This window comes from Balaenoptera borealis (genome assembly GCF_965194805.1).
Source record: "Balaenoptera borealis genome assembly, contig: HAP1_SCAFFOLD_2497, whole genome shotgun sequence".
Lineage (NCBI taxonomy): Eukaryota > Metazoa > Chordata > Mammalia > Artiodactyla > Balaenopteridae > Balaenoptera > Balaenoptera borealis.
The window spans coordinates 6,120-30,405 of NW_028121834.1; the positions used below are offsets into that span (position 1 = coordinate 6,120).

At 56.0% G+C, this 24,286-nt stretch overlaps 1 protein-coding gene across 1 annotated transcript; it reads right to left on the reverse strand.

The window, feature by feature from the left end:
- Positions 1-707: 707 nt before the first annotated feature.
- Positions 708-24,286, reverse strand: LOC309622408 (uncharacterized protein; the record flags this gene model as incomplete). The annotated part of the gene is made up of 5 exons (XM_082409479.1): positions 708-897; positions 6,591-6,704; positions 12,418-12,531; positions 18,226-18,339; positions 24,062-24,286. Coding segments are annotated over 5 exons (701 nt in total), but the record flags the coding sequence as incomplete, so codon positions are not given.

Sequence of the window (24,286 nt, forward strand, 5' to 3'; positions counted from 1 at the left end):
CCCTGGGAGTGTCCGGTGCAAATGGCCCCGGCCCCAGAACCTCTAAGACCCTCAGCTCCCGGTGAGGAAGGGGGCCACGTGACCCCAGTGCGGGCCGCAGGCAGGGCACTCCCTCCGGCACTCCCCAGCAGGAACACCGGAGGAAAAGTCGCAGAATTCCTCTGGGCCCACCCCCAAAATGGCTGACGGGGCAAGCTCTGCTGCCTGGGCTGGACAGTCTGGGAGCTGCCTGCTGTGTCCGGGGCTCCCAGAGATCCTCCTTTTCCACACAGGGTCACAGTGGCAGGCACGGTGCCCTCTGAGGCCTCTGAAACCCCGTGGAGAAGACCTCCTGCGTCTTGCGCAGAACCCATCCGGCCCAGCACAGGCTCGCTCTTCCCTGCGCAGGGAAGAAGACACAGCTCGGCTGTCTGGGCATTTCACATAACGCATTCCGCTGGATGGCACTGTGGCTCCAGAAATGGCAGTCACCCCTTTCCCTGCCCCCACCGAGCCTTCCTCGCCTGCCTTTAGCTTCCAAACAGTGGATGTTGTGCAGTGGTGGCTGGGAAACAATCAGATCACCTTCTTCTCTTCCTCCTCCTCCTCCTCCTCCTCCTCCTCCTCCTCCTCCTCCTCCTCCTCCTCCTCCTCCTCCTCCTCCTCTTCCTCCTCCTTCTGCCCATCACCATCCTCATTATCATCATCATCAACAGCAGCAGCAGGAGCAGCAGCCACTGAGGCACCAATATCCCATTATCCTCATCCCCATCCATAGTACAGCTCACAGACCACCCATCTCACCTTCAGCTGGGCTCTTCACCAACTTGGCCACTTTCCACCAAACCCGAAGTGTAGCTAGGCAGTTCTTGCTTCCCTTGATGCCATGGTTCACAGTGAACGCCACTGCCGACGACCCTGCAGAGATCCCACCAGTGAGCTTGCAGTTTGTTCTTTGGATCTTCTGAATCCTCCTGGCCTGTGGCTTGTCTGCACCGCATCTCTTCCTAGGGAGCCACCTCGGTTGTGCTCAAGTTGAGTGCTTCACTAGGACAAAGATCCGTTGGGTCAGTGGCAGGCAGATCCTGGGGAGGTTCCGAAGGTTGTGAACCCTTCTTTACTTGAATCACAAAGGTCCGGAAGAGACCACCACGCTGCATCCCTGCGTGGAAGCCCCGAGCATCCTTTGTGCGCAGGGCTTGGACCTTTGGGGATGGCATGGGTCGCACCGGTGGGTCTACTTGGGGAAGGCCACTTGGCCTCGCCTACATTTGTCCACAAGTTCGCTACCACCGGGGTCTTTCTTCCCGCAGGCCTCGCTAGCCAGGCTGTCAGACTTCAGTTCTGCACCAAAAGCCCTTCCACATGTCATGCGCAATTTTTTCCAGATGCCCCCGTAAATTTTTATCCTTGGGGAGAGGGGGAGTTCAGGGAGGAGGGGGAGTGGAAGTGGGGATTGGGGTTTTGAGGGTCATGTGGAAGAAGGGAGCTTTTGGGCTTGGTTTGGTAGGGAAATCTCTCTGCTTCTCAACCTAACCCCTCACACTAGCCTACTCTTCTCCCTGGAAGACCCGTGAGATCTTTCAGGGGAAATTATGGATCCCCGGTAAACACCCACACCCCCCCCCACCACACACACACACACACACACACAAACACACACACACTCACACACTCCCGCAGAGACACGCACACACGCACCTGCACACATCTCAGAAACCACTTCTGAAGAACCACTCAACACCTTAATGGAATGATGCGTTTCCAGGCAGACCCTCAAAACGATGGATCAGGGCTTTTATCCAGAGCCGACTGGGATGTATGGAGAGAAGAAAAAGGTACAACGTAAAAGCTGAGAGGAACCCTTTATTCGGGGACCTTACTGAGGACTACAGACACGGCGACAGCCACTCGCAAAGCGCTGTGGAAAGGTTCTGAAGAAGTAAAGGAGCAAGGAGCCAGGCTATTTAGGAGTTTTCGTTGAATAAAAGAGGAAAAAGTAGAAACATGTCGGGGAATATGAAAAGATTGCTGCTAATCACAAAGACAGAAAAACAAAACAATGAAATAAACAGAGCACCACCACCACCAGCACCACCACCACCACCAACAACGACAATAACAGAACCTCACCCAGACATCTGAAGTCAGAGATTTGAGCGCTTTTCCAAGTATGGGAAGATACAAGAGTCTTGGTCCATTGAAATCCTTCCTAGATGTGCACCTGAACTTTCCAGGGCTAGTATCCTGCTTTTCTCCATCCTAAATGGCCCTCGGGGGCCACCCTTGGGGGCAGCTGCAGTGTCTGAGGGCTGATGGCATGGCAACAACATTTGTTGACTGAAGAGGCTGGTGACATTTTGTGTCCGCAGATGCAAAGGAAAGCAGGCGGTCACCGTGGCGTGATTGTTTAAGGATGTCCTGCCCATGCCACCCAGAGCCTGGCGCGAGACCAATGTGGAAGGTGATCGTGAGGCTCTTTACAGTTTCCTCAACGTTTCCTTTCTTGGCTCGCCTAAAGTCTTCCTAGGTGTGTAGACCGAGCAGGAGGGAGCTCCAAAGGAAAGCACATCCACGTCCCGGGGATTTCCCACACACTGAAGTATCTTAAGGACTCTAAGAATTGAGGAGTGGACTGGCTGTTTGGGACATTCTTGTAGGCCAAGCTGTCCCAGGAAGTAGGCCCACCTTTGAAATTGGTGAGAAAAAACAAACACACGGAAAACATCCCGCCACAACAAAAGTCACCACCTTCCTGGCAGGTAGGGGCTAAGGGGGATCTTTCCCAGCCATGAAACATCAGGGCACATCGGACACTGATTTGGGGAAAATGCAGGGAGGAAGGAGGGCGGGGATTGGCAGCAGCAAGTGGTGGAATCCCTACTCTCAGCATGGCTTCACACCTTTGCCTGTGTTCGCCAGGGCTTAATGTTACTGCAATCACTGGGGCTCGCCCACGCACACACCCCCCCCCCCCCCCCCCGCACATGGTTACATTCAGGACAGCACGCCTGCGCACGCCCTCGCACTTGTACCCACTCTGCCCGTCTCCGTGGACCCGGACGTTTGCCCTACCTTCCTTGTTCCCTGTTCTTCCTCCTTGCCCTTTTCTGTTGGTATTTCCACGTCCCAGGTGGGCTCTACAGCATCGGCAAACAGGCCTCTCTCTGGACACGGTTCAGCCCCTTGCCTGAGTGGCTGAGACTTACCCTTGGCTGATGGCTCTTCCCTCAGGAAGCCCCAGGAGGCTTCGGCTGGTTCCATCTGCCCACTTGGGACACAGTGCCCTGGAGATGGCCTTCACGCTTCACCTCGATTATGGTTCTTTCTTTTGATGTCAGTTTGATGTCCACTTTCGGCTCCTGCCTTCCACTCACAGCCTTACTTTCAGTTCTTCCCTCTGGACCATAGGCAGGGTTGGGTGCGTGCCTGGGAAGCTGAACCCGGCCAATACATGGACTTTTCCTGTGGAAGGGAAAATGCCCCCCGTGGACTGGGAGAGTAAGGGGCATTCCCTCACAGCCATCCCTTAATTGCCATCGGCGATTACCTCCCCCCTCTCGTGTCCCTTACCTCCCCCTATTAACCTAGAGTTCCCAGGGTTCTACCTAACCTTTCCGTGCCCTGAGTACATCCCGGGGCTCTTTGGCCCTGTGCAGTGTACCCATGACATACGCAGGATGTCAGCAGGTGGCTCTGCCTCTCCTTTTGCCTTCTATATGCCGGGAGGCCTACTGCTGAATCGGAGCCCTTGATGGCACTCAGGAGGGACCCCACTCCCACCCTCCGCCACCCTGCCCAGGTCAAGGGCCTGCCTGGTGGCCTGTCCTTTGTTTTCCCGGCAGCTTGTGTCTCCCTGTCACTCCCTGTGCATGTTGCGAAAGATACACAGTGAATCGCCCCTGCACTGTATTCACGGCAACGCTGGAGGTTGTCGTGGCGATGGTGTTGGAGGTGGTGGTGATGGTGACGGTGGTGGTGGTGGTGGTCAGTTACTGCTTCCCTCTATTCCATTCGCTGTCTCTTCTGAGCTGGCCTAGTTTCCTCAGCGTCCTCCTCGCACGGCTGTTCTTTGGCTAAGGGGGAGGCCCAGGTGTAGGAGAAGGCTGTCGTGTGGTTCAGTTTGGACTCTTCCCCTTCCTCCTCGACATCTTTTCCCTTCTCCAGTGCTGGAGGTCATTGTCATCCTCCGGGAAAACCCACAAAACTAAACATCAACAAAACCAAAGACGATCCAGGAGTCACTTCGCAATGAAACAGCATGACGAACTCAAGGCTTGCAAAATTTTCTCTTGACTTTCCATTCCGTGCAGTTGTTCTCCTCATGGAAGCCCTTCAAGTCCAATCGTGAGCCAGTAGGCGCCTCCTCAACTTGCTCCCTGCTTGCCGTTGGTTCCCAATCCAATGGCGTGATCGGAATAGAATAGATTTCACTCTATACTTACCAGCCGTCGCCTCGCTGTCCACAAGCCCAGGCAGGTTGGTGCTGGCCGCTGCTCACAAGACCAGGCACTCAAGCACCCACATCCAGATACCCTCGGCAACACATGCCCACGCACAGGCAAGCACCTTAGACAGGTGTGAGAGCACGAGCTCCTGTACACACACACACAGTGACACACACACACACACACCCTATCTCCTACCCCGCCACACACAGCACATCCTCACACAACCACAAACATCCTGACACACGCTGTCACCTGTGCTTTCCTATATACCCTCGCACCAGTCTCCCCCCCCCCACCCCCATCCCCTGCCCGCAGCAAGTACTCTGAGAATGGCTGAAACACGCGTCCCGGAGGGGCTCTCAAAATGGGACACGCAGCCATTCTGTGTTCCACGAGATAGTCGTCTGTCAGCAGGTGGGCACAAGCTGCCAGTGTAAACCTGAAGCCTCCCTTGTTTAGCCAGATAAATGGGGTCTCCACGTGGGAACAGAGTCTGTGCCCATCCTCCAGACCATCACGGCCCTGTGTGGGGCTCTGTGACTGGCGATGTCTGTTGGCCTTGCAAGGTTCCTGTGTGAGGGCAAGGCCAGCCTGCCCAGAGTCAGTCCTTGGCACCCCATGTTGGGGGCGCCTCCAGGTTGGGCCAGCCACTTCTGGCTGCACTGTTGGGCCAGCCCGAGGTGGTGGACTCAAGCTGAAGCTCCAGGCCTTGAAAGGGACGCAGGAGTCCTGCAACTATGTGACTTGCAAGCCAGCGTGGTTTTCGCCACCAGCATGTTGGCCCCCGCCTAGTCCAGGAGAAATCCTGTGATCTAGACCCTCAGGCAATGTCACCCAGCCAGGTCGCTTGGTGTAGCCTTTGCCTTTTGCTTCTCCCAAGAGCAGGAGTCCAGAAAAAGGGAGTTGAAGGAAAGGAAGTGGAAAGGACTGCAGGGTGTCCAGCCTCGTGGCCACTGGTCCTTTTGTCCTGTGCATTTGGTGGTCCACGTGGGTGCCGGTGGCTAGCTGATTTCTTTCCTTTTCTCTCCTCCTTCATGGGACTGTGTGTGTTGGTTTGGTTTGGCTTTTGATTTTACCTAACAAGAGGAGGTAGTCGAAGGCCTGATGGGGTGGTGGGGGCGGGGTTAGGCGCTTAGTTGCCATTGATGGAGCCATACTGCCACCAAGCGGAGATGGTTTCGGTCAAAGCCAGTTACCAGGCCTCAAGGGATGGAGACAGCCACAGGGCTGGAAGCAACTGGCTCAGTGGGGACGGCGCGGGGTGGGGCTGTGGTGGGTGTGTTGTCCTGAGGGTGCACATGGGCAATGGGCTCTGGGCCGTGCCTTCATGTGTGCTCTCCGCGGGAGACTGGACCCTGCTTCTGCAGCTGGACAAGGCCCTCAGAAACCCCAGGGGCAGCACGAGATGGCCGCCCCTGGGAGTGTCCGGTGCAAATGGCCCCGGCCCCAGAACCTCTAAGACCCTCAGCTCCCGGTGAGGAAGGGGGCCACGTGACCCCAGTGCGGGCCGCAGGCAGGGCACTCCCTCCGGCACTCCCCAGCAGGAACACCGGAGGAAAAGTCGCAGAATTCCTCTGGGCCCACCCCCAAAATGGCTGACGGGGCAAGCTCTGCTGCCTGGGCTGGACAGTCTGGGAGCTGCCTGCTGTGTCCGGGGCTCCCAGAGATCCTCCTTTTCCACACAGGGTCACAGTGGCAGGCACGGTGCCCTCTGAGGCCTCTGAAACCCCGTGGAGAAGACCTCCTGCGTCTTGCGCAGAACCCATCCGGCCCAGCACAGGCTCGCTCTTCCCTGCGCAGGGAAGAAGACACAGCTCGGCTGTCTGGGCATTTCACATAACGCATTCCGCTGGATGGCACTGTGGCTCCAGAAATGGCAGTCACCCCTTTCCCTGCCCCCACCGAGCCTTCCTCGCCTGCCTTTAGCTTCCAAACAGTGGATGTTGTGCAGTGGTGGCTGGGAAACAATCAGATCACCTTCTTCTCTTCCTCTTCCTCCTCCTCCTCCTCCTCCTCCTCCTCTTCCTCCTCCTTCTGCCCATCACCATCCTCATTATCATCATCATCAACAGCAGCAGCAGGAGCAGCAGCCACTGAGGCACCAATATCCCATTATCCTCATCCCCATCCATAGTACAGCTCACAGACCACCCATCTCACCTTCAGCTGGGCTCTTCACCAACTTGGCCACTTTCCACCAAACCCGAAGTGTAGCTAGGCAGTTCTTGCTTCCCTTGATGCCATGGTTCACAGTGAACGCCACTGCCGACGACCCTGCAGAGATCCCACCAGTGAGCTTGCAGTTTGTTCTTTGGATCTTCTGAATCCTCCTGGCCTGTGGCTTGTCTGCACCGCATCTCTTCCTAGGGAGCCACCTCGGTTGTGCTCAAGTTGAGTGCTTCACTAGGACAAAGATCCGTTGGGTCAGTGGCAGGCAGATCCTGGGGAGGTTCCGAAGGTTGTGAACCCTTCTTTACTTGAATCACAAAGGTCCGGAAGAGACCACCACGCTGCATCCCTGCGTGGAAGCCCCGAGCATCCTTTGTGCGCAGGGCTTGGACCTTTGGGGATGGCATGGGTCGCACCGGTGGGTCTACTTGGGGAAGGCCACTTGGCCTCGCCTACATTTGTCCACAAGTTCGCTACCACCGGGGTCTTTCTTCCCGCAGGCCTCGCTAGCCAGGCTGTCAGGCTTCAGATCTGCACCAGAAGCCCGTCCACATGTCATGCTCAATTTTTTCCAGGTGTCCCCGTGAATTTTTATCCTTGGGGAGAGGGTGGAGTTCAGGGAGCAGGGGGAGGGGAAGTGGGGCTTGGGGTTTGGAGGGTCATGTGGAAGAAGGGAGCTTTGGGGCTTGGTTTGCCATGGAGATCTCTCTGCTTCTCAACCTAACCCCTGACACTAGCCTAGTGTTCTCCCTGGAGGACCCATGAGATTTTGCAGGGGAAATAATGGATCCCCGGTAAACACACACACAAACACACACACACACAGACACAAACTCACACACACTCTCACACTGCCTCACGGACACGCACACACGCACATGCACACATCTCAGAAACCACTTCTGAAGAACCACTCAACACCTTAAGGGAATGATGCGTTTCCAGGCAGACCCTCAAAACGAGGGATCAGGGCCTTTATCCAGAGCCGACTGGGAGGTGTGGAGAGAAGAAAAAGTTACAGTGTAAAAGCTGAGAGGAACCTTTTATTCGGGGACCATACTGAGGACTACAGACACGGCGACAGCCACTCACAAAGCGCTGTGGAAAGGTTCTGAAGAAGTAAGGGAGGAAGGAGCCAGGCTATTTAGGAGTTTTCATTGAATAAAAGAGGAAAAAATAGAAATATGTTGGGGAATATCAAAAGATTGCTGATCATCACAAAGACAAAAAACCTAAACAATGAAACAAACAGAGCACCACCACCACCAGCACCGCCACCACCACCACCACCACCACCAACAGAACCTCACCCAGACATCTCAAGTCAGAGATTTGAGCGCTTTTCTAAGTATGGGAAGGTGCAAGAGACTGGATCCATTGAAATCATGCCTAGATGTGCATCTGAACTTTGCAGGGCTGGTATCCTGCTTTTCTCCATCCTGAATGACCCTCGGGGGCCACCCTTGGGGGCAGCTGCAGTGTCTGAGGGCTGATGGCAGGGCGACAACCTTTGTTTACTGAAGAGGCTGGTGACATCTTGTGTCCGCAGATGCAAAGGAAAGCAGGCGGTCACCATGGTGTGAGTGTTTAAGGATGTCATGCCCATGCCACCCAGAGCCTGGCGCGAGACCAATGTGGAAGGTGATCGTGAGGCTCTTTACGGTTTCCTCAACGTTTCCTTTCTTGGCTCCTCTAAAGTCTTCCTCGGTGTGTAGACCGAGCAGGAGGGAGCTCCAAAGGAAAGCACATCCACGTCCCAGGGATTTCCTACACGCTGAAGTATCTTAAGGACTCTTAGACTGGAGGAGTGGACTGGCTCTTTGGGACATTCTTGTAGGCCAAGCTGTCCCAGGAAGTAGGCCCACCTTTGAAATTGGTGAGAAAAAACAAACACACGGAAAACATCCCGCCACAACAAAAGTCACCTTCCTGGCAGGTAGGGGCTAAGGGGGATCCTTCCCAGGCATGAAACATCAGGGCACATCGGACACTGATTTGGGGAAAATGCAGGGAGGAAGGAGGGCGGGGATTGGCAGCAGCAAGTGGTGGAATCCCTACTCTCAGCATGGCTTCACACCTTTGCCTGTGTTCGCCAGGGCTTAATGTTACTGCAATCACTCGGGCTCGCCCACGCACACCCCCACCCCACCCCCCGCACATGGTTACATTCAGGACAGCACGCCTGCGCACGCCCCCGCACTTGTACCCACTCTGCCCGTCTCCGTGGACCCGACGGTTGCCCTACCTTCCTTGTTCCCTGTTCTTCCTCCTTGCCCTTTTCTGTTGGTATTTCCACTTCCCAGTTGGGCACTACAGCATCGGCAAACAGGCTTCTCTCTGGACACGGTTCAGCCCCTTGCCTGAGTGGCTGAGACTTAGCCTTGGCTGATGGCTCTTCCCTCAGGAAGCCCCAGGAGGCTTCGGCTGGTTCCATCTGCCCACTTGGGACACAGTGCCCTGGAGATGGCCTTCATGCTTCACCTCCATTATGGTTCTTTCTTTTGATTTCAGTTTGCCCTCAGCTTTCGGCTCCTGCCTTCCACTCACTGCCTTACTTTCAGTTCTTCCCTCTGGACAAAAGGCAGGGTTGGGTGCGTGCCTGGGAAGCTCAACCCGGCCAATACATGTACTTTTCCTTTGGAAGGGAAAATGCCCCCGTGGACTGGGAGAGTAAGGGACATTCCCTCACAGCCATCCCTTAATTGCCATCGGGGATTACCTCCCCCCTCTCGTATCCCTTACCTCCCCCTATTAACCTAGAGTTCCCAGGCTTCTACCTAACCTTTCCGTGCCCCGAGTACATCCCGGGGCTCTTTGGCCCTGTGCAGTGTACCCATGACATACGCAGGGTGTCAGCAGGTGGCTCTGCCTCTCCTTTTGCCTTCTATATGCCGGGCAGGCCTACTGCTGAGTCGGAGCCCTTGATGGCACTCAGGAGGGATCCCACCCCCACCCTCCACCACCCTGCCCAGGTTAAGGGCCTGCCTGGTGGCCTGTCCTTTGTTTTCCCGGCAGCTTGTGTCTCCCTGTCACTCCCTGTGCATGTTGCGAAAGATACACAGTGAATCGCCCCTGCACTGTATTCACGGCAACGCTGGAGGTTGTCGTGGCGATGGTGGTGGAGGTGGTGGTGATGGTGACGGTGGTGGTGGTGGTGGTCAGTTACTGCTTCCCTCTATTCCATTCACTGTCTCTTCTGAGCTGGCCTAGTTTCCTCAGCGTCCTCCTCGCACGGCTGTTCTTTGGTTAAGGGGGAGGCACAGGTGTAGGAGAAGGCAGTCGTGTGGTTCAGTTTGGACTCTTCCCCTTCCTCCTCGACATCTTTTCCCTTCTCCAGTGCTGGAGGTCATTGTCATCCTCCGGGAAAACCCACAAAACTAAACATCAACAAAACCAAAGACGATCCAGGAGTCACTTCGCAATGAAACAGCATGACGAACTCAAGGCTTGCAAAATTTTCTCTTGACTTTCCATTCCGTGCAGTTGTTCTCCTCATGGAAGCCCTTCAAGTCCAATCGTGAGCCAGTAGGCGCCTCCTCAACTTGCTCCCTGCTTGCCGTTGGTTCCCAATCCAATGGCGTGATCGGAATAGAATAGATTTCACTCTATACTTACCAGCGGTCGCCTCGCTGTCCACAAGCCCAGGCAGGTTGGTGCTGGCCGCTGCTCACAAGACCAGGCACTCAAGCACCCACATCCAGATACCCTCGGCAACACATGCCCACGCACAGGCAAGCACCTTAGACAGGTGTGAGAGCACGAGCTCCTGTACACACACACACAGTGACACACACACACACACACCCTATCTCCTACCCCGCCACACACAGCACATCCTCACACAACCACAAACATCCTGACACACGCTGTCACCTGTGCTTTCCTATATACCCTCGCACCAGTCTCCCCCCACCCCACCCCCATCCCCTGCCCGCAGCAAGTACTCTGAGAATGGCTGAAACACGCGTCCCGGAGGGGCTCTCAAAATGGGACACGCAGCCATTCTGTGTTCCACGAGATAGTCGTCTGTCAGCAGGTGGGCACAAGCTGCCAGTGTAAACCTGAAGCCTCCCTTGTTTAGCCAGATAAATGGGGTCTCCACGTGGGAACAGAGTCTGTGCCCATCCTCCAGACCATCACGGCCCTGTGTGGGGCTCTGTGACTGGCGATGTCTGTTGGCCTTGCAAGGTTCCTGTGTGAGGGCAAGGCCAGCCTGCCCAGAGTCAGTCCTTGGCACCCCATGTTGGGGGCGCCTCCAGGTTGGGCCAGCCACTTCTGGCTGCACTGTTGGGCCAGCCCGAGGTGGTGGACTCAAGCTGAAGCTCCAGGCCTTGAAAGGGACGCAGGAGTCCTGCAACTATGTGACTTGCAAGCCAGCGTGGTTTTCGCCACCAGCATGTTGGCCCCCGCCTAGTCCAGGAGAAATCCTGTGATCTAGACCCTCAGGCAATGTCACCCAGCCAGGTCGCTTGGTGTAGCCTTTGCCTTTTGCTTCTCCCAAGAGCAGGAGTCCAGAAAAAGGGAGTTGAAGGAAAGGAAGTGGAAAGGACTGCAGGGTGTCCAGCCTCGTGGCCACTGGTCCTTTTGTCCTGTGCATTTGGTGGTCCACGTGGGTGCCGGTGGCTAGCTGATTTCTTTCCTTTTCTCTCCTCCTTCATGGGACTGTGTGTGTTGGTTTGGTTTGGCTTTTGATTTTACCTAACAAGAGGAGGTAGTCGAAGGCCTGATGGGGTGGTGGGGGCGGGGTTAGGCGCTTAGTTGCCATTGATGGAGCCATACTGCCACCAAGCGGAGATGGTTTCGGTCAAAGCCAGTTACCAGGCCTCAAGGGATGGAGACAGCCACAGGGCTGGAAGCAACTGGCTCAGTGGGGACGGCGCGGGGTGGGGCTGTGGTGGGTGTGTTGTCCTGAGGGTGCACATGGGCAATGGGCTCTGGGCCGTGCCTTCATGTGTGCTCTCCGCGGGAGACTGGACCCTGCTTCTGCAGCTGGACAAGGCCCTCAGAAACCCCAGGGGCAGCACGAGATGGCCGCCCCTGGGAGTGTCCGGTGCAAATGGCCCCGGCCCCAGAACCTCTAAGACCCTCAGCTCCCGGTGAGGAAGGGGGCCACGTGACCCCAGTGCGGGCCGCAGGCAGGGCACTCCCTCCGGCACTCCCCAGCAGGAACACCGGAGGAAAAGTCGCAGAATTCCTCTGGGCCCACCCCCAAAATGGCTGACGGGGCAAGCTCTGCTGCCTGGGCTGGACAGTCTGGGAGCTGCCTGCTGTGTCCGGGGCTCCCAGAGATCCTCCTTTTCCACACAGGGTCACAGTGGCAGGCACGGTGCCCTCTGAGGCCTCTGAAACCCCGTGGAGAAGACCTCCTGCGTCTTGCGCAGAACCCATCCGGCCCAGCACAGGCTCGCTCTTCCCTGCGCAGGGAAGAAGACACAGCTCGGCTGTCTGGGCATTTCACATAACGCATTCCGCTGGATGGCACTGTGGCTCCAGAAATGGCAGTCACCCCTTTCCCTGCCCCCACCGAGCCTTCCTCGCCTGCCTTTAGCTTCCAAACAGTGGATGTTGTGCAGTGGTGGCTGGGAAACAATCAGATCACCTTCTTCTCTTCCTCCTCCTCCTCCTCCTCCTCCTCCTCCTCCTCCTCCTCCTCCTCCTCCTCCTCCTCCTCCTCCTCCTCTTCCTCCTCCTTCTGCCCATCACCATCCTCATTATCATCATCATCAACAGCAGCAGCAGGAGCAGCAGCCACTGAGGCACCAATATCCCATTATCCTCATCCCCATCCATAGTACAGCTCACAGACCACCCATCTCACCTTCAGCTGGGCTCTTCACCAACTTGGCCACTTTCCACCAAACCCGAAGTGTAGCTAGGCAGTTCTTGCTTCCCTTGATGCCATGGTTCACAGTGAACGCCACTGCCGACGACCCTGCAGAGATCCCACCAGTGAGCTTGCAGTTTGTTCTTTGGATCTTCTGAATCCTCCTGGCCTGTGGCTTGTCTGCACCGCATCTCTTCCTAGGGAGCCACCTCGGTTGTGCTCAAGTTGAGTGCTTCACTAGGACAAAGATCCGTTGGGTCAGTGGCAGGCAGATCCTGGGGAGGTTCCGAAGGTTGTGAACCCTTCTTTACTTGAATCACAAAGGTCCGGAAGAGACCACCACGCTGCATCCCTGCGTGGAAGCCCCGAGCATCCTTTGTGCGCAGGGCTTGGACCTTTGGGGATGGCATGGGTCGCACCGGTGGGTCTACTTGGGGAAGGCCACTTGGCCTCGCCTACATTTGTCCACAAGTTCGCTACCACCGGGGTCTTTCTTCCCGCAGGCCTCGCTAGCCAGGCTGTCAGACTTCAGTTCTGCACCAAAAGCCCTTCCACATGTCATGCGCAATTTTTTCCAGATGCCCCCGTAAATTTTTATCCTTGGGGAGAGGGGGAGTTCAGGGAGGAGGGGGAGTGGAAGTGGGGATTGGGGTTTTGAGGGTCATGTGGAAGAAGGGAGCTTTTGGGCTTGGTTTGGTAGGGAAATCTCTCTGCTTCTCAACCTAACCCCTCACACTAGCCTACTCTTCTCCCTGGAAGACCCGTGAGATCTTTCAGGGGAAATTATGGATCCCCGGTAAACACCCACACCCCCCCCCCACCACACACACACACACACACACACAAACACACACACACTCACACACTCCCGCAGAGACACGCACACACGCACCTGCACACATCTCAGAAACCACTTCTGAAGAACCACTCAACACCTTAATGGAATGATGCGTTTCCAGGCAGACCCTCAAAACGATGGATCAGGGCTTTTATCCAGAGCCGACTGGGATGTATGGAGAGAAGAAAAAGGTACAACGTAAAAGCTGAGAGGAACCCTTTATTCGGGGACCTTACTGAGGACTACAGACACGGCGACAGCCACTCGCAAAGCGCTGTGGAAAGGTTCTGAAGAAGTAAAGGAGCAAGGAGCCAGGCTATTTAGGAGTTTTCGTTGAATAAAAGAGGAAAAAGTAGAAACATGTCGGGGAATATGAAAAGATTGCTGCTAATCACAAAGACAGAAAAACAAAACAATGAAATAAACAGAGCACCACCACCACCAGCACCACCACCACCACCAACAACGACAATAACAGAACCTCACCCAGACATCTGAAGTCAGAGATTTGAGCGCTTTTCCAAGTATGGGAAGATACAAGAGTCTTGGTCCATTGAAATCCTTCCTAGATGTGCACCTGAACTTTCCAGGGCTAGTATCCTGCTTTTCTCCATCCTAAATGGCCCTCGGGGGCCACCCTTGGGGGCAGCTGCAGTGTCTGAGGGCTGATGGCATGGCAACAACATTTGTTGACTGAAGAGGCTGGTGACATTTTGTGTCCGCAGATGCAAAGGAAAGCAGGCGGTCACCGTGGCGTGATTGTTTAAGGATGTCCTGCCCATGCCACCCAGAGCCTGGCGCGAGACCAATGTGGAAGGTGATCGTGAGGCTCTTTACAGTTTCCTCAACGTTTCCTTTCTTGGCTCGCCTAAAGTCTTCCTAGGTGTGTAGACCGAGCAGGAGGGAGCTCCAAAGGAAAGCACATCCACGTCCCGGGGATTTCCCACACACTGAAGTATCTTAAGGACTCTAAGAATTGAGGAGTGGACTGGCTGTTTGGGACATTCTTGTAGGCCAAGCTGTCCCAGGAAGTAGGCCCACCTTTGAAATTGGTGAGAAAAAACAAACACACGGAAAACATCCCGCCACAACAAAAGTCACCACCTTCCTGGCAGGTAGGGGCTAAGGGGGATCTTTCCCAGCCATGAAACATCAGGGCACATCGGACACTGATTTGGGGAAAATGCAGGGAGGAAGGAGGGCGGGGATTGGCAGCAGCAAGTGGTGGAATCCCTACTCTCAGCATGGCTTCACACCTTTGCCTGTGTTCGCCAGGGCTTAATGTTACTGCAATCACTGGGGCTCGCCCACGCACACCCCCCCCCCCCCCGCACATGGTTACATTCAGGACAGCACGCCTGCGCACGCCCTCGCACTTGTACCCACTCTGCCCGTCTCCGTGGACCCGGACGTTTGCCCTACCTTCCTTGTTCCCTGTTCTTCCTCCTTGCCCTTTTCTGTTGGTATTTCCACGTCCCAGGTGGGCTCTACAGCATCGGCAAACAGGCCTCTCTCTGGACACGGTTCAGCCCCTTGCCTGAGTGGCTGAGACTTACCCTTGGCTGATGGCTCTTCCCTCAGGAAGCCCCAGGAGGCTTCGGCTGGTTCCATCTGCCCACTTGGGACACAGTGCCCTGGAGATGGCCTTCACGCTTCACCTCGATTATGGTTCTTTCTTTTGATGTCAGTTTGATGTCCACTTTCGGCTCCTGCCTTCCACTCACAGCCTTACTTTCAGTTCTTCCCTCTGGACCATAGGCAGGGTTGGGTGCGTGCCTGGGAAGCTGAACCCGGCCAATACATGGACTTTTCCTGTGGAAGGGAAAATGCCCCCCGTGGACTGGGAGAGTAAGGGGCATTCCCTCACAGCCATCCCTTAATTGCCATCGGCGATTACCTCCCCCCTCTCGTGTCCCTTACCTCCCCCTATTAACCTAGAGTTCCCAGGGTTCTACCTAACCTTTCCGTGCCCTGAGTACATCCCGGGGCTCTTTGGCCCTGTGCAGTGTACCCATGACATACGCAGGATGTCAGCAGGTGGCTCTGCCTCTCCTTTTGCCTTCTATATGCCGGGAGGCCTACTGCTGAATCGGAGCCCTTGATGGCACTCAGGAGGGACCCCACTCCCACCCTCCGCCACCCTGCCCAGGTCAAGGGCCTGCCTGGTGGCCTGTCCTTTGTTTTCCCGGCAGCTTGTGTCTCCCTGTCACTCCCTGTGCATGTTGCGAAAGATACACAGTGAATCGCCCCTGCACTGTATTCACGGCAACGCTGGAGGTTGTCGTGGCGATGGTGTTGGAGGTGGTGGTGATGGTGACGGTGGTGGTGGTGGTGGTCAGTTACTGCTTCCCTCTATTCCATTCGCTGTCTCTTCTGAGCTGGCCTAGTTTCCTCAGCGTCCTCCTCGCACGGCTGTTCTTTGGCTAAGGGGGAGGCCCAGGTGTAGGAGAAGGCTGTCGTGTGGTTCAGTTTGGACTCTTCCCCTTCCTCCTCGACATCTTTTCCCTTCTCCAGTGCTGGAGGTCATTGTCATCCTCCGGGAAAACCCACAAAACTAAACATCAACAAAACCAAAGACGATCCAGGAGTCACTTCGCAATGAAACAGCATGACGAACTCAAGGCTTGCAAAATTTTCTCTTGACTTTCCATTCCGTGCAGTTGTTCTCCTCATGGAAGCCCTTCAAGTCCAATCGTGAGCCAGTAGGCGCCTCCTCAACTTGCTCCCTGCTTGCCGTTGGTTCCCAATCCAATGGCGTGATCGGAATAGAATAGATTTCACTCTATACTTACCAGCCGTCGCCTCGCTGTCCACAAGCCCAGGCAGGTTGGTGCTGGCCGCTGCTCACAAGACCAGGCACTCAAGCACCCACATCCAGATACCCTCGGCAACACATGCCCACGCACAGGCAAGCACCTTAGACAGGTGTGAGAGCACGAGCTCCTGTACACACACACACAGTGACACACACACACACACACCCTATCTCCTACCCCGCCACACACAGCACATCCTCACACAACCACAAACATCCTGACACACGCTGTCACCTGTGCTTTCCTATATACCCTCGCACCAGTCTCCCCCCACCCACCCCCATCCCCTGCCCGCAGCAAGTACTCTGAGAATGGCTGAAACACGCGTCCCGGAGGGGCTCTCAAAATGGGACACGCAGCCATTCTGTGTTCCACGAGATAGTCGTCTGTCAGCAGGTGGGCACAAGCTGCCAGTGTAAACCTGAAGCCTCCCTTGTTTAGCCAGATAAATGGGGTCTCCACGTGGGAACAGAGTCTGTGCCCATCCTCCAGACCATCACGGCCCTGTGTGGGGCTCTGTGACTGGCGATGTCTGTTGGCCTTGCAAGGTTCCTGTGTGAGGGCAAGGCCAGCCTGCCCAGAGTCAGTCCTTGGCACCCCATGTTGGGGGCGCCTCCAGGTTGGGCCAGCCACTTCTGGCTGCACTGTTGGGCCAGCCCGAGGTGGTGGACTCAAGCTGAAGCTCCAGGCCTTGAAAGGGACGCAGGAGTCCTGCAACTATGTGACTTGCAAGCCAGCGTGGTTTTCGCCACCAGCATGTTGGCCCCCGCCTAGTCCAGGAGAAATCCTGTGATCTAGACCCTCAGGCAATGTCACCCAGCCAGGTCGCTTGGTGTAGCCTTTGCCTTTTGCTTCTCCCAAGAGCAGGAGTCCAGAAAAAGGGAGTTGAAGGAAAGGAAGTGGAAAGGACTGCAGGGTGTCCAGCCTCGTGGCCACTGGTCCTTTTGTCCTGTGCATTTGGTGGTCCACGTGGGTGCCGGTGGCTAGCTGATTTCTTTCCTTTTCTCTCCTCCTTCATGGGACTGTGTGTGTTGGTTTGGTTTGGCTTTTGATTTTACCTAACAAGAGGAGGTAGTCGAAGGCCTGATGGGGTGGTGGGGGCGGGGTTAGGCGCTTAGTTGCCATTGATGGAGCCATACTGCCACCAAGCGGAGATGGTTTCGGTCAAAGCCAGTTACCAGGCCTCAAGGGATGGAGACAGCCACAGGGCTGGAAGCAACTGGCTCAGTGGGGACGGCGCGGGGTGGGGCTGTGGTGGGTGTGTTGTCCTGAGGGTGCACATGGGCAATGGGCTCTGGGCCGTGCCTTCATGTGTGCTCTCCGCGGGAGACTGGACCCTGCTTCTGCAGCTGGACAAGGCCCTCAGAAACCCCAGGGGCAGCACGAGATGGCCGCCCCTGGGAGTGTCCGGTGCAAATGGCCCCGGCCCCAGAACCTCTAAGACCCTCAGCTCCCGGTGAGGAAGGGGGCCACGTGACCCCAGTGCGGGCCGCAGGCAGGGCACTCCCTCCGGCACTCCCCAGCAGGAACACCGGAGGAAAAGTCGCAGAATTCCTCTGGGCCCACCCCCAAAATGGCTGACGGGGCAAGCTCTGCTGCCTGGGCTGGACAGTCTGGGAGCTGCCTGCTGTGTCCGGGGCTCCCAGAGATCCTCCTTTTCCACACAGGGTCACAGTGGCAGGCACGGTGCCCTCTGAGGCCTCTGAAACCCCGTGGAGAAGACCTCCTGCGTCTTGCGCAGAACCCATCCGGCCCAGCACAGGCTCGCTCTTCCCTGCGCAGGGAAGAAGACACAGCTCGGCTGTCTGGGCATTTCACATAACGCATTCCGCTGGATGGCACTGTGGCTCCAGAAATGGCAGTCACCCCTTTCCCTGCCCCCACCGAGCCTTCCTCGCCTGCCTTTAGCTTCCAAACAGTGGATGTTGTGCAGTGGTGGCTGGGAAACAATCAGATCACCTTCTTCTCTTCCTCCTCCTCCTCCTCCTCCTCCTCCTCCTCCTCCTCCTCTTCCTCCTCCTTCTGCCCATCACCATCCTCATTATCATCATCATCAACAGCAGCAGCAGGAGCAGCAGCCACTGAGGCACCAATATCCCATTATCCTCATCCCCATCCATAGTACAGCTCACAGACCACCCATCTCACCTTCAGCTGGGCTCTTCACCAACTTGGCCACTTTCCACCAAACCCGAAGTGTAGCTAGGCAGTTCTTGCTTCCCTTGATGCCATGGTTCACAGTGAACGCCACTGCCGACGACCCTGCAGAGATCCCACCAGTGAGCTTGCAGTTTGTTCTTTGGATCTTCTGAATCCTCCTGGCCTGTGGCTTGTCTGCACCGCATCTCTTCCTAGGGAGCCACCTCGGTTGTGCTCAAGTTGAGTGCTTCACTAGGACAAAGATCCGTTGGGTCAGTGGCAGGCAGATCCTGGGGAGGTTCCGAAGGTTGTGAACCCTTCTTTACTTGAATCACAAAGGTCCGGAAGAGACCACCACGCTGCATCCCTGCGTGGAAGCCCCGAGCATCCTTTGTGCGCAGGGCTTGGACCTTTGGGGATGGCATGGGTCGCACCGGTGGGTCTACTTGGGGAAGGCCACTTGGCCTCGCCTACATTTGTCCACAAGTTCGCTACCACCGGGGTCTTTCTTCCCGCAGGCCTCGCTAGCCAGGCTGTCAGACTTCAGTTCTGCACCAAAAGCCCTTCCACATGTCATGCGCAATTTTTTCCAGATGCCCCCGTAAATTTTTATCCTTGGGGAGAGGGGGAGTTCAGGGAGGAGGGGGAGTGGAAGTGGGGATTGGGGTTTTGAGGGTCATGTGGAAGAAGGGAGCTTTTGGGCTTGGTTTGGTAGGGAAATCTCTCTGCTTCTCAACCTAACCCCTCACACTAGCCTACTCTTCTCCCTGGAAGACCCGTGAGATCTTTCAGGGGAAATTATGGATCCCCGGTAAACACCCACACCCCCCCCCCACCACACACACACACACACACACACAAACACACACACACTCACACACTCCCGCAGAGACACGCACACACGCACCTGCACACATCTCAGAAACCACTTCTGAAGAACCACTCAACACCTTAATGGAATGATGCGTTTCCAGGCAGACCCTCAAAACGATGGATCAGGGCTTTTATCCAGAGCCGACTGGGATGTATGGAGAGAAGAAAAAGGTACAACGTAAAAGCTGAGAGGAACCCTTTATTCGGGGACCTTACTGAGGACTACAGACACGGCGACAGCCACTCGCAAAGCGCTGTGGAAAGGTTCTGAAGAAGTAAAGGAGCAAGGAGCCAGGCTATTTAGGAGTTTTCGTTGAATAAAAGAGGAAAAAGTAGAAACATGTCGGGGAATATGAAAAGATTGCTGCTAATCACAAAGACAGAAAAACAAAACAATGAAATAAACAGAGCACCACCACCACCAGCACCACCACCACCACCAACAACGACAATAACAGAACCTCACCCAGACATCTGAAGTCAGAGATTTGAGCGCTTTTCCAAGTATGGGAAGATACAAGAGTCTTGGTCCATTGAAATCCTTCCTAGATGTGCACCTGAACTTTCCAGGGCTAGTATCCTGCTTTTCTCCATCCTAAATGGCCCTCGGGGGCCACCCTTGGGGGCAGCTGCAGTGTCTGAGGGCTGATGGCATGGCAACAACATTTGTTGACTGAAGAGGCTGGTGACATTTTGTGTCCGCAGATGCAAAGGAAAGCAGGCGGTCACCGTGGCGTGATTGTTTAAGGATGTCCTGCCCATGCCACCCAGAGCCTGGCGCGAGACCAATGTGGAAGGTGATCGTGAGGCTCTTTACAGTTTCCTCAACGTTTCCTTTCTTGGCTCGCCTAAAGTCTTCCTAGGTGTGTAGACCGAGCAGGAGGGAGCTCCAAAGGAAAGCACATCCACGTCCCGGGGATTTCCCACACACTGAAGTATCTTAAGGACTCTAAGAATTGAGGAGTGGACTGGCTGTTTGGGACATTCTTGTAGGCCAAGCTGTCCCAGGAAGTAGGCCCACCTTTGAAATTGGTGAGAAAAAACAAACACACGGAAAACATCCCGCCACAACAAAAGTCACCACCTTCCTGGCAGGTAGGGGCTAAGGGGGATCTTTCCCAGCCATGAAACATCAGGGCACATCGGACACTGATTTGGGGAAAATGCAGGGAGGAAGGAGGGCGGGGATTGGCAGCAGCAAGTGGTGGAATCCCTACTCTCAGCATGGCTTCACACCTTTGCCTGTGTTCGCCAGGGCTTAATGTTACTGCAATCACTGGGGCTCGCCCACGCACACACCCCCCCCCCCCCCCCGCACATGGTTACATTCAGGACAGCACGCCTGCGCACGCCCTCGCACTTGTACCCACTCTGCCCGTCTCCGTGGACCCGGACGTTTGCCCTACCTTCCTTGTTCCCTGTTCTTCCTCCTTGCCCTTTTCTGTTGGTATTTCCACGTCCCAGGTGGGCTCTACAGCATCGGCAAACAGGCCTCTCTCTGGACACGGTTCAGCCCCTTGCCTGAGTGGCTGAGACTTACCCTTGGCTGATGGCTCTTCCCTCAGGAAGCCCCAGGAGGCTTCGGCTGGTTCCATCTGCCCACTTGGGACACAGTGCCCTGGAGATGGCCTTCACGCTTCACCTCGATTATGGTTCTTTCTTTTGATGTCAGTTTGATGTCCACTTTCGGCTCCTGCCTTCCACTCACAGCCTTACTTTCAGTTCTTCCCTCTGGACCATAGGCAGGGTTGGGTGCGTGCCTGGGAAGCTGAACCCGGCCAATACATGGACTTTTCCTGTGGAAGGGAAAATGCCCCCCGTGGACTGGGAGAGTAAGGGGCATTCCCTCACAGCCATCCCTTAATTGCCATCGGCGATTACCTCCCCCCTCTCGTGTCCCTTACCTCCCCCTATTAACCTAGAGTTCCCAGGGTTCTACCTAACCTTTCCGTGCCCTGAGTACATCCCGGGGCTCTTTGGCCCTGTGCAGTGTACCCATGACATACGCAGGATGTCAGCAGGTGGCTCTGCCTCTCCTTTTGCCTTCTATATGCCGGGAGGCCTACTGCTGAATCGGAGCCCTTGATGGCACTCAGGAGGGACCCCACTCCCACCCTCCGCCACCCTGCCCAGGTCAAGGGCCTGCCTGGTGGCCTGTCCTTTGTTTTCCCGGCAGCTTGTGTCTCCCTGTCACTCCCTGTGCATGTTGCGAAAGATACACAGTGAATCGCCCCTGCACTGTATTCACGGCAACGCTGGAGGTTGTCGTGGCGATGGTGTTGGAGGTGGTGGTGATGGTGACGGTGGTGGTGGTGGTGGTCAGTTACTGCTTCCCTCTATTCCATTCGCTGTCTCTTCTGAGCTGGCCTAGTTTCCTCAGCGTCCTCCTCGCACGGCTGTTCTTTGGCTAAGGGGGAGGCCCAGGTGTAGGAGAAGGCTGTCGTGTGGTTCAGTTTGGACTCTTCCCCTTCCTCCTCGACATCTTTTCCCTTCTCCAGTGCTGGAGGTCATTGTCATCCTCCGGGAAAACCCACAAAACTAAACATCAACAAAACCAAAGACGATCCAGGAGTCACTTCGCAATGAAACAGCATGACGAACTCAAGGCTTGCAAAATTTTCTCTTGACTTTCCATTCCGTGCAGTTGTTCTCCTCATGGAAGCCCTTCAAGTCCAATCGTGAGCCAGTAGGCGCCTCCTCAACTTGCTCCCTGCTTGCCGTTGGTTCCCAATCCAATGGCGTGATCGGAATAGAATAGATTTCACTCTATACTTACCAGCCGTCGCCTCGCTGTCCACAAGCCCAGGCAGGTTGGTGCTGGCCGCTGCTCACAAGACCAGGCACTCAAGCACCCACATCCAGATACCCTCGGCAACACATGCCCACGCACAGGCAAGCACCTTAGACAGGTGTGAGAGCACGAGCTCCTGTACACACACACACAGTGACACACACACACACACACCCTATCTCCTACCCTGCCACACACAGCACATCCTCACACAACCACAAACATCCTGACACACGCTGTCACCTGTGCTTTCCTATATACCCTGCACCAGTCTCCCCCCCCCCCACCCCCATCCCCTGCCCGCAGCAAGTACTCTGAGAATGGCTGAAACACGCGTCCCGGAGGGGCTCTCAAAATGGGACACGCAGCCATTCTGTGTTCCACGAGATAGTCGTCTGTCAGCAGGTGGGCACAAGCTGCCAGTGTAAACCTGAAGCCTCCCTTGTTTAGCCAGATAAATGGGGTCTCCACGTGGGAACAGAGTCTGTGCCCATCCTCCAGACCATCACGGCCCTGTGTGGGGCTCTGTGACTGGCGATGTCTGTTGGCCTTGCAAGGTTCCTGTGTGAGGGCAAGGCCAGCCTGCCCAGAGTCAGTCCTTGGCACCCCATGTTGGGGGCGCCTCCAGGTTGGGCCAGCCACTTCTGGCTGCACTGTTGGGCCAGCCCGAGGTGGTGGACTCAAGCTGAAGCTCCAGGCCTTGAAAGGGACGCAGGAGTCCTGCAACTATGTGACTTGCAAGCCAGCGTGGTTTTCGCCACCAGCATGTTGGCCCCCGCCTAGTCCAGGAGAAATCCTGTGATCTAGACCCTCAGGCAATGTCACCCAGCCAGGTCGCTTGGTGTAGCCTTTGCCTTTTGCTTCTCCCAAGAGCAGGAGTCCAGAAAAAGGGAGTTGAAGGAAAGGAAGTGGAAAGGACTGCAGGGTGTCCAGCCTCGTGGCCACTGGTCCTTTTGTCCTGTGCATTTGGTGGTCCACGTGGGTGCCGGTGGCTAGCTGATTTCTTTCCTTTTCTCTCCTCCTTCATGGGACTGTGTGTGTTGGTTTGGTTTGGCTTTTGATTTTACCTAACAAGAGGAGGTAGTCGAAGGCCTGATGGGGTGGTGGGGGCGGGGTTAGGCGCTTAGTTGCCATTGATGGAGCCATACTGCCACCAAGCGGAGATGGTTTCGGTCAAAGCCAGTTACCAGGCCTCAAGGGATGGAGACAGCCACAGGGCTGGAAGCAACTGGCTCAGTGGGGACGGCGCGGGGTGGGGCTGTGGTGGGTGTGTTGTCCTGAGGGTGCACATGGGCAATGGGCTCTGGGCCGTGCCTTCATGTGTGCTCTCCGCGGGAGACTGGACCCTGCTTCTGCAGCTGGACAAGGCCCTCAGAAACCCCAGGGGCAGCACGAGATGGCCGCCCCTGGGAGTGTCCGGTGCAAATGGCCCCGGCCCCAGAACCTCTAAGACCCTCAGCTCCCGGTGAGGAAGGGGGCCACGTGACCCCAGTGCGGGCCGCAGGCAGGGCACTCCCTCCGGCACTCCCCAGCAGGAACACCGGAGGAAAAGTCGCAGAATTCCTCTGGGCCCACCCCCAAAATGGCTGACGGGGCAAGCTCTGCTGCCTGGGCTGGACAGTCTGGGAGCTGCCTGCTGTGTCCGGGGCTCCCAGAGATCCTCCTTTTCCACACAGGGTCACAGTGGCAGGCACGGTGCCCTCTGAGGCCTCTGAAACCCCGTGGAGAAGACCTCCTGCGTCTTGCGCAGAACCCATCCGGCCCAGCACAGGCTCGCTCTTCCCTGCGCAGGGAAGAAGACACAGCTCGGCTGTCTGGGCATTTCACATAACGCATTCCGCTGGATGGCACTGTGGCTCCAGAAATGGCAGTCACCCCTTTCCCTGCCCCCACCGAGCCTTCCTCGCCTGCCTTTAGCTTCCAAACAGTGGATGTTGTGCAGTGGTGGCTGGGAAACAATCAGATCACCTTCTTCTCTTCCTCCTCCTCCTCCTCCTCCTCCTCCTCCTCCTCCTCCTCCTCCTCCTCCTCCTCCTCCTCCTCTTCCTCCTCCTTCTGCCCATCACCATCCTCATTATCATCATCATCAACAGCAGCAGCAGGAGCAGCAGCCACTGAGGCACCAATATCCCATTATCCTCATCCCCATCCATAGTACAGCTCACAGACCACCCATCTCACCTTCAGCTGGGCTCTTCACCAACTTGGCCACTTTCCACCAAACCCGAAGTGTAGCTAGGCAGTTCTTGCTTCCCTTGATGCCATGGTTCACAGTGAACGCCACTGCCGACGACCCTGCAGAGATCCCACCAGTGAGCTTGCAGTTTGTTCTTTGGATCTTCTGAATCCTCCTGGCCTGTGGCTTGTCTGCACCGCATCTCTTCCTAGGGAGCCACCTCGGTTGTG